At 37.5% G+C, this 12175-nt stretch overlaps 2 protein-coding genes across 4 annotated transcripts; one reads left to right on the top strand and one right to left on the bottom strand.

The window, feature by feature from the left end:
• The first annotated feature begins 1595 nt into the window (after positions 1 to 1595).
• LOC109628481 (claudin-15-like) lies at positions 1596 to 7836 on the top strand. Of its 3 annotated transcripts, XR_011238635.1 has the most exons (6): positions 1642 to 1968; positions 4874 to 5038; positions 6001 to 6082; positions 6162 to 6272; positions 6359 to 7066; positions 7203 to 7745. XR_011238635.1 is itself a non-coding variant. In XM_020085587.2 (5 exons), exons 1-5 carry the CDS (start codon positions 1752 to 1754, stop codon positions 6456 to 6458), a joined length of 675 nt encoding a protein of 224 aa, XP_019941146.1. In that variant the 5' UTR covers positions 1596 to 1751; the 3' UTR covers positions 6459 to 7836. The 3 variants fall into 3 exon arrangements, 2 of the variants coding, with proteins under 2 accessions (XP_019941146.1, XP_019941145.1); XM_020085587.2 differs by having other exon boundaries at positions 1596 to 1968; positions 6359 to 7836; XM_020085586.2 differs by lacking the exon at positions 1642 to 1968 and adding an exon at positions 3798 to 4135 and having other exon boundaries at positions 6359 to 7743.
• Positions 7837 to 8166: 330 nt separating this feature from the next.
• Positions 8167 to 11565, bottom strand: sat2b (spermidine/spermine N1-acetyltransferase family member 2b). Its single transcript, XM_020085522.2, has 6 exons — positions 11207 to 11565; positions 11043 to 11094; positions 10456 to 10539; positions 9648 to 9749; positions 9100 to 9140; positions 8167 to 8926 (listed from the first exon to the last, which is right to left on the bottom strand). Exons 1-6 carry the CDS (start codon positions 11267 to 11269, stop codon positions 8747 to 8749), a joined length of 522 nt encoding a protein of 173 aa, XP_019941081.2. The 5' UTR covers positions 11270 to 11565; the 3' UTR covers positions 8167 to 8746.
• Between the last annotated feature and the right edge of the window lie 610 nt (positions 11566 to 12175).

The raw sequence follows: 12175 nt of genomic DNA, 5'->3' as shown, positions 1-12175 counted from the left end.
CTTCCCATCTTCTATGACATATACTGTGACATAATGTGAATTCAGAGGTTCAAACCTCTCTGTGAACGAAATACATATTCATATATATGTATTTAACTATAGGGAATAGCCTACACAGCACATGAAATGATCAAATGTTTAAATGTTAATGTTTCTGCCAAATAATAATTAGGCTGTAAAGCACAAACACAACAAGCCTGCTGAAGCAGTCAGGAATTTAAACATTTGAAAATGAATCACTGAAATATTGAAAATCACAATAAAACAAACTGATTTATGTGTCTAACATCAGTTCCTGTGTCAGCCATCACCAGCAAATGACAGGGGTTGAAAACCAAAAGCCATTTAAGATTTTATGTGAACTCTCCCTTTAAGCAGGGAGGTCAATGCGGACACAACTGAATAAATATTCCAGGTGACTGAGGGAAGGGCAGGGAAATAAAATATTAACAGACAAAAGATGGAGTTAAAGCTGCTCTGCGCAGTGTCTGCTCCATATTATAAGTATATGACAGTACTTTGAACTGTGCCTCTGATTACTGGTTGGAAAAGAGTATTCACATTTGATAAGATACCGACTGTAAATTGGGCGTTTGAAGTTTCTCCTGAACGAAGAGTCAAACAAAGGATAAACATCTTTATCTGCTTTTAAGCCTCATCACCACTGAGCGTCACGGATGTTCACGCTGTTTTCAATTGCAAACACTGAATATAAAACAGGATTATAAAAATGTCATTGCACTTTTGCACACTTCCATATGCTGCTTGATAGAGAGAGAGCACATATTAAATATAAGGGAGTGTTAAAGCAACGCAGACTTTGGCCAGCCTCTTTCAGCTGAAAGCACTGTAATATGCAAACACAGTTTTTTTTAAAAGGACATTGTTAAATCAATTTGCTTCAGTACAAAAAGTGTATTTACAGAGTTTAAGAATTTCAACGCATCTTTTGTCCTGTCATAGATTCGTTAATGCTTAACCTGCGCTAAAATAAACACTTTGTGCCTTTAATAAATCACCCACTGACCACCCAGTGATTGATCTGCTCTCTATTCACTATTTCCCCACAAGTATTTGCCTATGAAAACTTGAAATCACCTCTCTAAAATCACAAGCTACCAATTCCTCAAAAGGACGTGCAGACAGGAGGATGAGATGATAAGAGAAAAAAAAAAGACTGCACCATATGAGCATCACTTTCAATTATTAACCACATCATTAAACTATTCTCTGATTGATTAATTTTGTCCTGCAAATAGGTATAACAATTATTTATTTTTAATTATGAACAGTTCATCCTGAGAGGCATCTTCCCACAGAACAAAACAATGAGTATTTTATTGTCTTGTTTATTGTCCCCTGCAGAAGCCTTTAATAGCATGTCAGTGCAACAACTCCAGTCTTAAACTCTTTTTTGGCTCGTGCATTTAAAGCCATAACTGTTTTACAAGAGACTAACTCTGCTGCCAATCAAATGAGAGAAAAAAGCTCCTTGTATACTTACATTTCTATGGTAACATGCCAGGCACGTGGAATGTCATCAATTTTGGGCGGGAATAGCAGACTTATAATGTAGCTACAGCCAACAAATCAATGTTCAAATTAGTCCAGGTTTGAGTGCATGAGGAAAAAAGTCCTGAGTCAGTTCTCACTCCCAAAATGTATGTCAGATACAGAAGCTGCAAATAGAGCGCACGCTGGAGCATTATCTATTTAGTACTGCTAATTATTAATAGAAGACGACTCTCAAAATGAAAGAGATCACAGAGGTTATAGCACTTTTCCTAGGTTTTGCAAGCTGGATATTGATTTTCGTATCACTACAGGATCAGTACTGGAAAGAATCCACCACAGAGGGCAGCGTAATAACAACCTCCACTATCTATGAAAACCTATGGATGTCTTGTGCGAGTGACTCAACGGGGATCTATAACTGTCGTGACTTTCCATCCCTTTTTGCTCTCCCGGGTAAGTAACAGGAGAAATTGTCTAATTTATGATCACAGTTCTACTTGACAGAATCCTAGAAAAGTCACTTCATTAGTCTCTGCTGATTAATAGAAAGTGAAAACATGAATGTAGATGGTAATTATCAAGAAATTGCTTGTCTTACATTGACATTTTTAAGTTCTGTACATATTACATTTTTTGATGATGCAGCTGTATGTAATAGCTGACTGTGCATTTTATAGTCTGTACTGTCACATTGCGAGAAATGCAGTTTATATTCTTTGACTTCTTTGAGAGTCTAAATTATTATACAGCCTAACAGATAGCTCTTTCTCTTTTTCTAAATAAATACAAATGCAATGTCTATATATCATTTTCAGTGTAGGTGCTATAATCTGTAGGGGATTGGCACAGCAGCTGTGAAATCCAGTATTCCAACACAGTAGTCTCTGTAAAGTTTAGAACGTTTAGTTTAATTGAGGTGGAGTTCAATATTTAAATATGAGTATCTTTTCTAAATGCATATATTGTAGTGGATTACATTATATCTGTAGGCATACACAGTCTCAATAAACAACCTCATAAACCCTCTTAATAATAATAATTGGGTAGGTTTATGAGGGCTATAAGAGAATCATTACATTCTACAGCTCCTTCCTTTTCCTCTGTCATTAACGGCATCCAGTATATTTAATCCTGAACTTGTTGGACATAATGTCCAAAGTTCAAATTAAGTCATTAAGCAAAAAAAAGCACTAATAGGGTATTCCTTTTTAGTTTATTACTTACATTAAGACAATAGATTTTATGAATACTGTAACATTATGTTTAAATAAGTAAATGTGGTATTATCTAATCAAGTATGTACCAATTTGCATCTAGTATAGACATCTGAACAACAAAATTGAGTTTCAAATTCTTGTTTTCACTTTGCTGTAATGTCAAAGTTTTTTTATCACTCCATAAATCAGAAAATACTATCAGCGGCAACACAATAATGGATTTCCGCCATGTTATAGGACTAAAATGTTATTATAATAATATAAATGATCTATAAACAAGCCCCTCTGTGCAGACCTTTAGAATATTGGTTGTGTATGAAAGAGTTTGTGAGTGAGGCCAGATATCTGAAGTGGAGATTTAGATTTGGGTGTAAAATATCTACTGAAGTGGAAATTTCTGACTCGAACTAAGAGAAAAAACTATTTTTGACAGCATTCATAAATATGTATTTTAAATAATGTTTACCATAAATCCAGCCATTGTTTGCTCTTGTGAAGTTGTAAAACTATTGTATATCTTCATAAAAATCCACCATAAAGCAGTTGAAACAGACATCTCTTCGAGGTCTAAACCATGTGGACGGGAGCTTTAATTAATTTAAGGTTTTCTCTGCATGACCAAAGGGCTGCAGTGGTTCTTAATGAACAACTTTGTATTTGTGAAGAAGAGACGTCTTTTGGGCTTAGTAGGGTTATCTGTAAGGCAGCAAACCTGGTCAAATTTCCCATCATCCCTCAGAAACAAGATGAAATGAGGAGCCAAAACGGGACCTGAATCACATCAATTATGGTTTGATGTTATTGACACAGGCCTCAAAGGCAAATGACCAAAGATGACGAATAGCTTGAAGTCTATGGAGATTTGTGAGAAGGTGCGAAGGTTGGACTTCACCTCTCACTCTTGTCCTTTGGGTTGGGTAAACATGTGGAGCCTTTGAAAAGCCACAATGGAGTTGAGAATAATAGGGGAAATCATAAGTGGGCTATTTGGAATTAATCATTGATTTGCAGTTTTCTTTACCATCTAGCTGGGGGGTTACTGGGAAGCGGTGTGGCACACTGAGACCGCGGGGCCGACAAAAACCACAAGTTTGTGCAGTGAGATAGCTTGGAGAGTCAACGTTTGTATTGAGTGTTTCTCTCTCTGGATACCTCCACACGGGTTACACAGAAGAAACAAGGGAATATGAATGCGATAGTGGAAGCGCTTGCCTTCTTCCTGGGCTTTCTGGGCTGGTTGATGGTCGGGATCGCCCTCCCAAATCGATACTGGAAGGTATCTACGGTGGACGGTAATGTTATCACCACATCAACCATCTATGAAAACCTATGGATGTCCTGTGCAACTGACTCTACCGGAGTTCACAACTGCCGGGATTTTCCATCCTTGCTCGCCCTTAATGGTACGTGGCCAACGTAGTAACTGTTCTATGATTGATACTTCTCAGGCTTAAATACTAATTAGCCCATTCAGTCAATCTTTCACTATTGTTTTTTCCACATCCACTTGGTTTAAACCTGACCTCATGATACTTTCAGAAAGGTTTATGCTGCTCTTGCTATGATCACTAGTAAATAGTGGTAATAAACCATAAGACATGACCAGAGAAGAGAGGATAAGAAAACACAACCAGGGTGAACACAGACAAACAAAATAATTATGTTAAACTGATTTTTGAGGAACTAATAGTAAATATTCAAACATTTGTCAGGGTCTGTTAACTATTTTTGGCAAAAACTACCTGGTTAGGTATCGTTTTAATCAGCTTGAGTAAATAAAATATAGATTTACCATGAAGATTTCCCAAAATGACACAACAGACAAGGGTTGTATACCACATGAAACATTTTCTTGTAATCAACCTCAGTCAAGAGGCAGACTTTGACTATACCTCTGATAGTACCAGCATTGACTGCCCATCTCTTTTTTTTGTCCTCATCTCATCACAGACAGAAATGATCCCAACATATATGTTTTTGTTTTGATCAAATGATAGAGTGAAATGGTTGATTTATTATTCAGGAATCAAACTTGTTTTCTCCTCTTTCAACAAAGTGAGAATCCTTTTACTGAAACTACGGACGTTCTTAAGAGATCAAGGTGTGTCATTTTATTTTATTTTTTAAATGTCTGCACACAGGCTACATTCAGGCCTCCCGGGCACTGATGATCGCAGCCATTGTGTTTGGGACATTTGGGCTTGCAGCGACTCTCACAGGAATGCAGTGCTCAAAAATCGGGGGAGAAAACTACATCCTGAAGGGGAGGATTGCTGCAATCGGAGGAGTGTTCTTTCTACTACAAGGTACAGATAGTAGGATGGATGGCATGGCAATGTCACAAAAAAGCATGAGAATATATTTTGTCAGAGGACACACTGAAGACTGGCTTTGGGTTTTTTAACACAAAAAATGTCCATGAAAATCTTGAGTCCCGAAGCCAAGCCTTAAAAGATCAAAAACATTTTGTCACATGAGAAGTTGACGTAAGCAAAGAGTGAAACCACACCTTCACACGGAGCACCGTCCTGGAGAGGTAAACATGTCTGGTTATCCAAACTCTGTGTGCAGAAGACAAGCTATCAGAAAATGGATCACCAGTTCAAAAGGTTATCCCTACTCCAACAAGGCTGCTGATAGACAAAAGCCTGCCTTTACTAAAGATCGGTGGATTGTTAGAATGGGTCACACTGCATACATTATAAAAGGTGATGCATTCACATGAAACAAAACTCAATCAAAACCATTGTTACAACCTCAATCAATATAGTTTTCTGTATATATTCAATACATATATTCTGTATATAATGTATAGACATGTATCTCTCAAAACTGTTTATTGGAAAAAAATCTGAAATCTTTTATTTTATTTTATTTACACAGTATAGTTTTCTAGTGGTAGCTTGTGAACTTGTTGAACAGAACTTATGAACTTGTTATAATGGATTACTCACTCCTTGCAATAAACTGATTCATGCTGTCATTAGCAGGTACCTTTGCCTCATCTTACGTAATTGGCCTCATTAATGAATTAATTAATTGACCTATGTGAAGTGAGATCATGTATATTATGAGTTGGCACTTCAACAATAAAATTGAATCTGTTTGAAATTCCCTCAGACTTCAAGATTAACATATTCAGTTTTACTCCAAACATGGTAGTGTCTTTAAACTCCATGAAAAAGTTTGAACATTTTACATTTTTACTTATGTACAGATTAAAGAATGTGCAACTTGTCTACAGTAAACCATGTTATTTTTTTTGCAGGGTTAAGCACCATGATTGCTATTTCTTGGTACGCAGCCAATATCACACAAGAGTTCTTTGACCAGTTTTATCCAGGGACTAAGTAAGTCAATACAACGCGCATGTTTCACTGACGACACAAAGTGATGCTGTACTTTAACATTGATTAAAAAATGCTACAGGTATGAGATCGGAGAGGGCCTGTATATCGGCTGGTCCTCAGCCACACTCTCCATCTGCGGAGGTTCATGTCTGTTGTGTGCTTGCAAATTCAAAACACCCGATGAAAAGATGTGAGTATACCTTCTGCTGGAAAGTTTTTACATGAATCCAATATGAATATTCTCCCAGTTCAAACATGGCTTTTTTCGTGTTTTAGGCTGTATCGATACCAACAATCCTCCAGAGAACACGCACTGTCAACTGTGCCAACGTCTCAGTCTGTGCACAGCAACTATGGAAGAAATGCATATGTCTGATTGTTATTGCACAGGAGGGAAAACCAGCAGAGTCGGAAGAAAATCACCAGAACTGATTGTTTTTAAGAGAGGATGAACAGTGTTTACTATTCTCAAGGCACAATGACAGGGCATCAGCAGGAAATACGCATTTCTAATCACAGTATAATAGTTCCGTTATATGGTGGTTGCAGTTAACTTGATTTGGTTCGGGGATTTATTGGCTTTATATAATCTAAACATGTTAGGGGTATGTATATGTATACCATATGTAATCTTTATATAGTTTGAAAACTGCTTCACTACTCCAGCATATATATTTACTGTAAGTACAGTCAGGTCTCCTATATTAGCCTGCTGTATGTTGTCCAATATCTAATCCTCAGATAACTTTTAACTGTTTGTGTCCAAGTCTATAAAGTTTGTGTTATATAAAGTGTTGTAATTGTTTGTTATGTCCATGTATGAAAACTTGCTGCAGGTTTTTAGGTTGGCACGAGCAGCGTTTCAAAGGATTTTGGGGGCCCAGGGAAAATAGTCCTGAATTTTGGGCTCACAAAAACATTTGATACCAAACCACATCATTCCAATCTCCAACCGATTCGTTCAGATTCAAATGTATAAACATAGTGCAGACTGTGCAGACACATGAATTATAGTAAAGTAGTACATTATGAGTGAAAACAACCATCCCATGCGATCAGAAATACACATTTGGACATTCTAGTCTTCTACCAAACCTCTAAAATTACGAAGCTTTGGCAGAAAGCTAGTGGCATTGGGGCTCATTATGGGGGGGTCCTCATCAAGTTGATGTTGCAGTAGAATTTAAGGGGGTCTCAAAAAAATGTTCATTACTGGACTAATGTAATCAGCTGCTCTTAGAGGGGGCTCTTCACCCCTTCCAGTTAAATGCATTCAAACAGAATCCTCTCTCTGTGAGATAAGATGGTAAATCCAGATATCTCTTGATCAATTATCTGGATGATCTTAATGGACATAAATCGCTTTAGAAGAGGTTTCAATAATTAAAAAATGATCCACAACATTCTGTGACTTCTGACTGTGCAGTGGTCATGTTGGAAATGTGTCTTTTTTAACCAGGACAGCGGTTAAAACATTGTAAAGTGTGATTTTATAGATATGACATAAAAACTTCAGTGACAGCGGTGAAACAAATGTAAACATTGACTTTGTACGTTCTGTGAATTTTGATCATAGGGTTCTTTTGTGTGTAATCTTGCATATATTTTTGTAGATTTGTTTTATACACAAATAAATGTCGTTGTCAATGACAGTTTGCACTAAACCATGAAAATGTCAGTAAGAGATTTTAATTTCTATTAAAGCGAGATGAACAGAGCTGCAGAGCAATGTTCTAATAAAGGGGTTTTGGGTTACAGAGCTCATTTGCACATCATCTTCCTTAACCAACAGAGAACTGAATGTACTGTCCTGTATAATTGTGTCTTTTCACGTAGATTGTCAGAAACATCAGGGTCCAGATCATACAGGAATATTCAATGCAAAAAAGTAGGCTCAATGTGCCACCTGCTGGTGAGATAGTGCTTCACATCTGGGACTGAATTTATTCAGGTTAAAGAGCATTGTGCTCATGGGAAGCTGATCAGTCTTTAGATTTAAAGTGTGTCGGGGCAAGTTTCTTTATACATTCATAAATGTTGACGAACAAGACGCACATTATTTTAGGAAATAATGACAAAGCATAACCATGAAATCTTATTTATTGATATCAGAGTCTTAACAATCACTTTAGTAAATCATATGTAGTGTCCCCAACTCTATTACAAGTATGATCGATTTTAGATTTATGTTGAACCAGGAGAAACCACAACAGTGAAGCTTATTTTACATTGTCTTACAAATAATGAATGTGCACAAAGGAAAACACAGAGAACTAGAATAGCACTTGATCGAGTGTATACAAGCCCAACTTATATTTAATCATGCTACACCAAGTTACACATGCTCATAGATATGAGTCCCTTAAGTATGCCTATTATTGTCATCAAGATGTCTGTATTTCTAGAGAAATTGGAAAAAAATGTGGAACAACAAAATATCGCTATGTTAAGGAAAGTGAAAATAAATTCCTGGATCCGAGCTCATTAACTTTATCGATCTGCTCTACAAGTTAATGAGCTCTTTCTCAGCCCATACCCCACCCTTCCACCAAGTTTTAATAAATTAACTTAGCATTATTTGTGTAATCCTGCTAAAAGACTAACTAACAAGAATGAAAAATCACCTCCTAGCTGGATCCACTGTACATTTTCCTTGTAAAACAACTAATCTTTCGGTGCACTATTTGCTATATTGTCAAACTGCTGTCCTTCAAAACGAACAAAGTGCCAGCCGTCACTCTCAGTGATGTCCCGAGCTCCTTTAGCAGCATAGAACTCTCGAGCAGGAGTATTCCAGTCCAACACAGAGAACTGCAGCCGCACACACTGATTCTTTTTCCCCATCTGAGCAAACAAAACAATCTTTTATATAACCATGTATCTCTACCTCTCCGCCACACAGGTGATGGTTTTACTGGTCTTTACTTGAACATCTTTTTTTGCTTAAAAATGTATACGCTACTTCACTACAACTGATATTCCAACAAATTTAGGCCTAAAGTACTTAACATTCTTACCTCTGCTACTTTGCTCATTAGACCCATGCCAATGCCATTTCCTGCAAAAAATTTAAAACATTAACATTAAATAAATTTGTAATTAAAATCGCTGCATATATGGTACAAAGAGTTAGAGATAGCACATCAGTGTTTCCCACAGAATTCCATCCAATCTATGGCAGTAGCAGTGGTGTATGTGCAAAAAGCTCGCTCTCCGTGTGAAAGGTACACAGACAGCGTGAAAAAGAAATTATTACATGAGAGAGATAACTGCATTGAATGCCACTTGCAGGTATGCACACAACTGCAAATTTCTGTCTGCATGGATAATAAACATTTTATGGAAGATAGCGAGAGTGAGCACATAATAAATCACACACAGCTATATAAGGCAGCAGCAGAGCAAAACACCAAGTTAATGATCTCATATTTTATTATGAGAAGTATAGAATCTTTTTGGGTTCAATACTAAACTGTCGTGGGACAAATTAGATGGGCTGCCACAATCCAGATTAATAATGGGAAACACGGCACATAAGCAAACATGCAAGAAAGCACATTTTCACCTCTGAATTCCTCCATCACATACAGGTCTTCCATATACATCGTCCGACCCTTCCATGTACTGTAGGTGTAATAGTAAAGGGCGTAGCCAACAACTGTGAATCCTATAAGGTCAGAAGACACAAGCAGTGAAAAAACAAACAGGAAGGATAACAGCAAAATGAAAAATATGTGTGTTGTGTGTGCAGAGTGGAGCTGTAAGCTGGGACCTATATTCAGGGAAACCTCTATTTATTAAGATTTAGGTAAAAGGGATCTATCGGCAAAGATTTTATATAAAATAATCCTAGTGATGACTAGTGTATAATCATCTTAATTATACAAACTGTTGTTTTCTTTACCCTAGAATGAGCCCTTAATATTTACATACGGGAGGGGGTCCTCTCTACGGAGGCCACCATGTTTTTTTTACAGTAGCCCAGACTGGACAAACTAAAAACCTTTTGAGTTTTTATGACAACTTAAGTCTACCACAGGTTCTCTTTCGTGTTTGAATGGGGAGGGTGAGGTGAGGGGTGTTCAGCTGCAACATGCAACTTCACCACAAGATGTCACACACTGAACATTTAATTTTTACTTATGTGCATTTCATTTGTGAGCAGGGATAACCTTTTTGTTCTCAAGAGTCACCTACCTTTGTGAAAATGAGGAGGAACAACACTGACACTGTTGATTAGTAACATTCATAGTGATTTGGTGGTTATATGGGAATTAGTTAAACGTTGAGAGCAAAGACATTTTATGAGCTGAGTAAGATGCATATTCAGCTGATGAGGGAGACAACAATAAAAAAAATCCTTGATCCTTTACCCTCTTTGGATTTATGCTCCTCAGGTACTTCTGCAACGAGGCATTCAAAGAAAGGATTCTGGCCAAACCCATCCCTTTCCAGATCTATAGGAATACAAAACAGGTCATTTACCCTGTATCAACCTACACAAGCAAATTTTTTCCCCTGAGGGATGTGATCCGGTTTTACTAAAGATTGTTTACAACTGAACTCCCCTCCACATCCGCTCATGTGTCTCATTACTGTTACTGATTACTACCCCATGCTAATTATTGCCAAAGTCTGATCGTAACATCTTGATGCTCTTTAATATCTAATCTCACACTTTAACTTCAATGCATACACTGTCATGTAAATAAAAATCCAGATCTTAAATGGGGTACCACTGTATGGTAACAAATAGGTCCACAAACCTTTAAATACCAAATTCCGAATGAATGTGACACGTGATGCAGAAATAAAGGCAGAAGTATGTGGTCGATTGTAAAGGTAACAGTTTGATTGAACCATAGACTTTATCAAAGTATATACAGTTTATATAGAGTTAATACAGTTCAGACATATGAATAATAATAATAATAATATTAAAGCAAATGTTAAAAATCACCTTCATGGGACGTCTTCACCTCGTCCAGCTTGTTTTCATACACAGCCAACTCCTGATGGAAAACAACAGTTACATGTAAACTACCGGGTAATATCGGACATCCCGTGTTTTCACTGTGAAGCAGTGAATGAACTTTTTCTCCTCCTGGTTTTTAACGGACTCACCTTGATCATCCTCGAGATGTCTTTGCAGTCGTCTTTGGTCACAGCGCGGATTTTGAAATCCATGTCCACAGCAGAGAAACGAGAGTGAGACACAAGCCTGTAAATCGATCCCGAAATATCGATACTACCGATACGACTCAAAATGATCAGATCGAGTTTGTCTCTTGTGAGCGCGCGCAGAGCTAAAGAGCTGTGAACCTGCTCTGTCCTCTGCACTGTGTGCGTGCGCGTGCGCGTGTTTGCGTGCTCCTGTCGTGACGTGCGGACAACTCACGCTTGGTGCCCAAACTTTTTTCCCTTTTCAGCGGGGAACTAGGAAGCATGGAATAAACCGTTGGACGTCATAATCCTGCGACGATGACGTCATGGTAAACCATCGTGGACAAAATACGTCACTTGTCAATCACGTCATGTAAAAGAAAAACGGTGTAAAATGCGGGATTCACGACGCTTTTTACGCACTTAGAGCCAAGGTCCAGCAGCGCCCTTATAAAACCACTTTTAGATTCACTAGAGCCAGACTTTTATTCGGACCTGCACCACATTGCACACTTATAAATACCAGTTCTCTGACAAATCATAGAACATGTTAAAAAAAACACGTTGTCTCACACCTGCAGTCAGGTTTCAGGCTTTTTCTCACCTTGGTTAACTGATATTATTTTCAAACAGCATAGTTTAGATGAAGGCAGAGGCTCAATGATTAATGAAGCATCCAAACTAGTCCGACATTTCATCAGACAATGTTTGATAGACACATACTGGAATCCGACTTGTGCAGAGGGGGTTCTCTGCATGCTGTGGGTCAATATGACACATTCAGGGTATTTGCTGTTCTGACTTAATTCAGATATTTGTATTATTAACACTTAATAAACCACAAAAGGTGATGATGACAAACATTACTAATAAGAACAAATATATCTTAAACATTTGAAGAGACTGATAAAAAACAATCAGATGAAGGAA

This window comes from Paralichthys olivaceus, chromosome 15 (genome assembly GCF_024713975.1).
Source record: "Paralichthys olivaceus isolate ysfri-2021 chromosome 15, ASM2471397v2, whole genome shotgun sequence".
Lineage (NCBI taxonomy): Eukaryota > Metazoa > Chordata > Actinopteri > Pleuronectiformes > Paralichthyidae > Paralichthys > Paralichthys olivaceus.
This window is presented reverse-complemented; position numbering and strand designations above follow the sequence as displayed.

Coding starts and splice junctions, on each gene's coding strand:
- LOC109628481 (XM_020085587.2), top strand. CDS start 1,752: ATGAAAGAGATCACAGAGGTTATAGCACTTTTCCTAGGTTTTGCAAGC. Junction 5,039..6,000: donor AGTGTTCTTTCTACTACAAG/GTACAGATAGTA, acceptor TTTTTTTTGCAG/GGTTAAGCACCATGATTGCT. Junction 6,083..6,161: donor CAGTTTTATCCAGGGACTAA/GTAAGTCAATAC, acceptor AAAATGCTACAG/GTATGAGATCGGAGAGGGCC.
- sat2b (XM_020085522.2), bottom strand. CDS start 11,269: ATGGATTTCAAAATCCGCGCTGTGACCAAAGACGACTGCAAAGACATC. Junction 10,540..11,042: donor GGTGAAGACGTCCCATGAAG/GTGATTTTTAAC, acceptor GTATTCCTATAG/ATCTGGAAAGGGATGGGTTT. Junction 9,750..10,455: donor GGAGCATAAATCCAAAGAGG/GTAAAGGATCAA, acceptor CTGACCTTATAG/GATTCACAGTTGTTGGCTAC.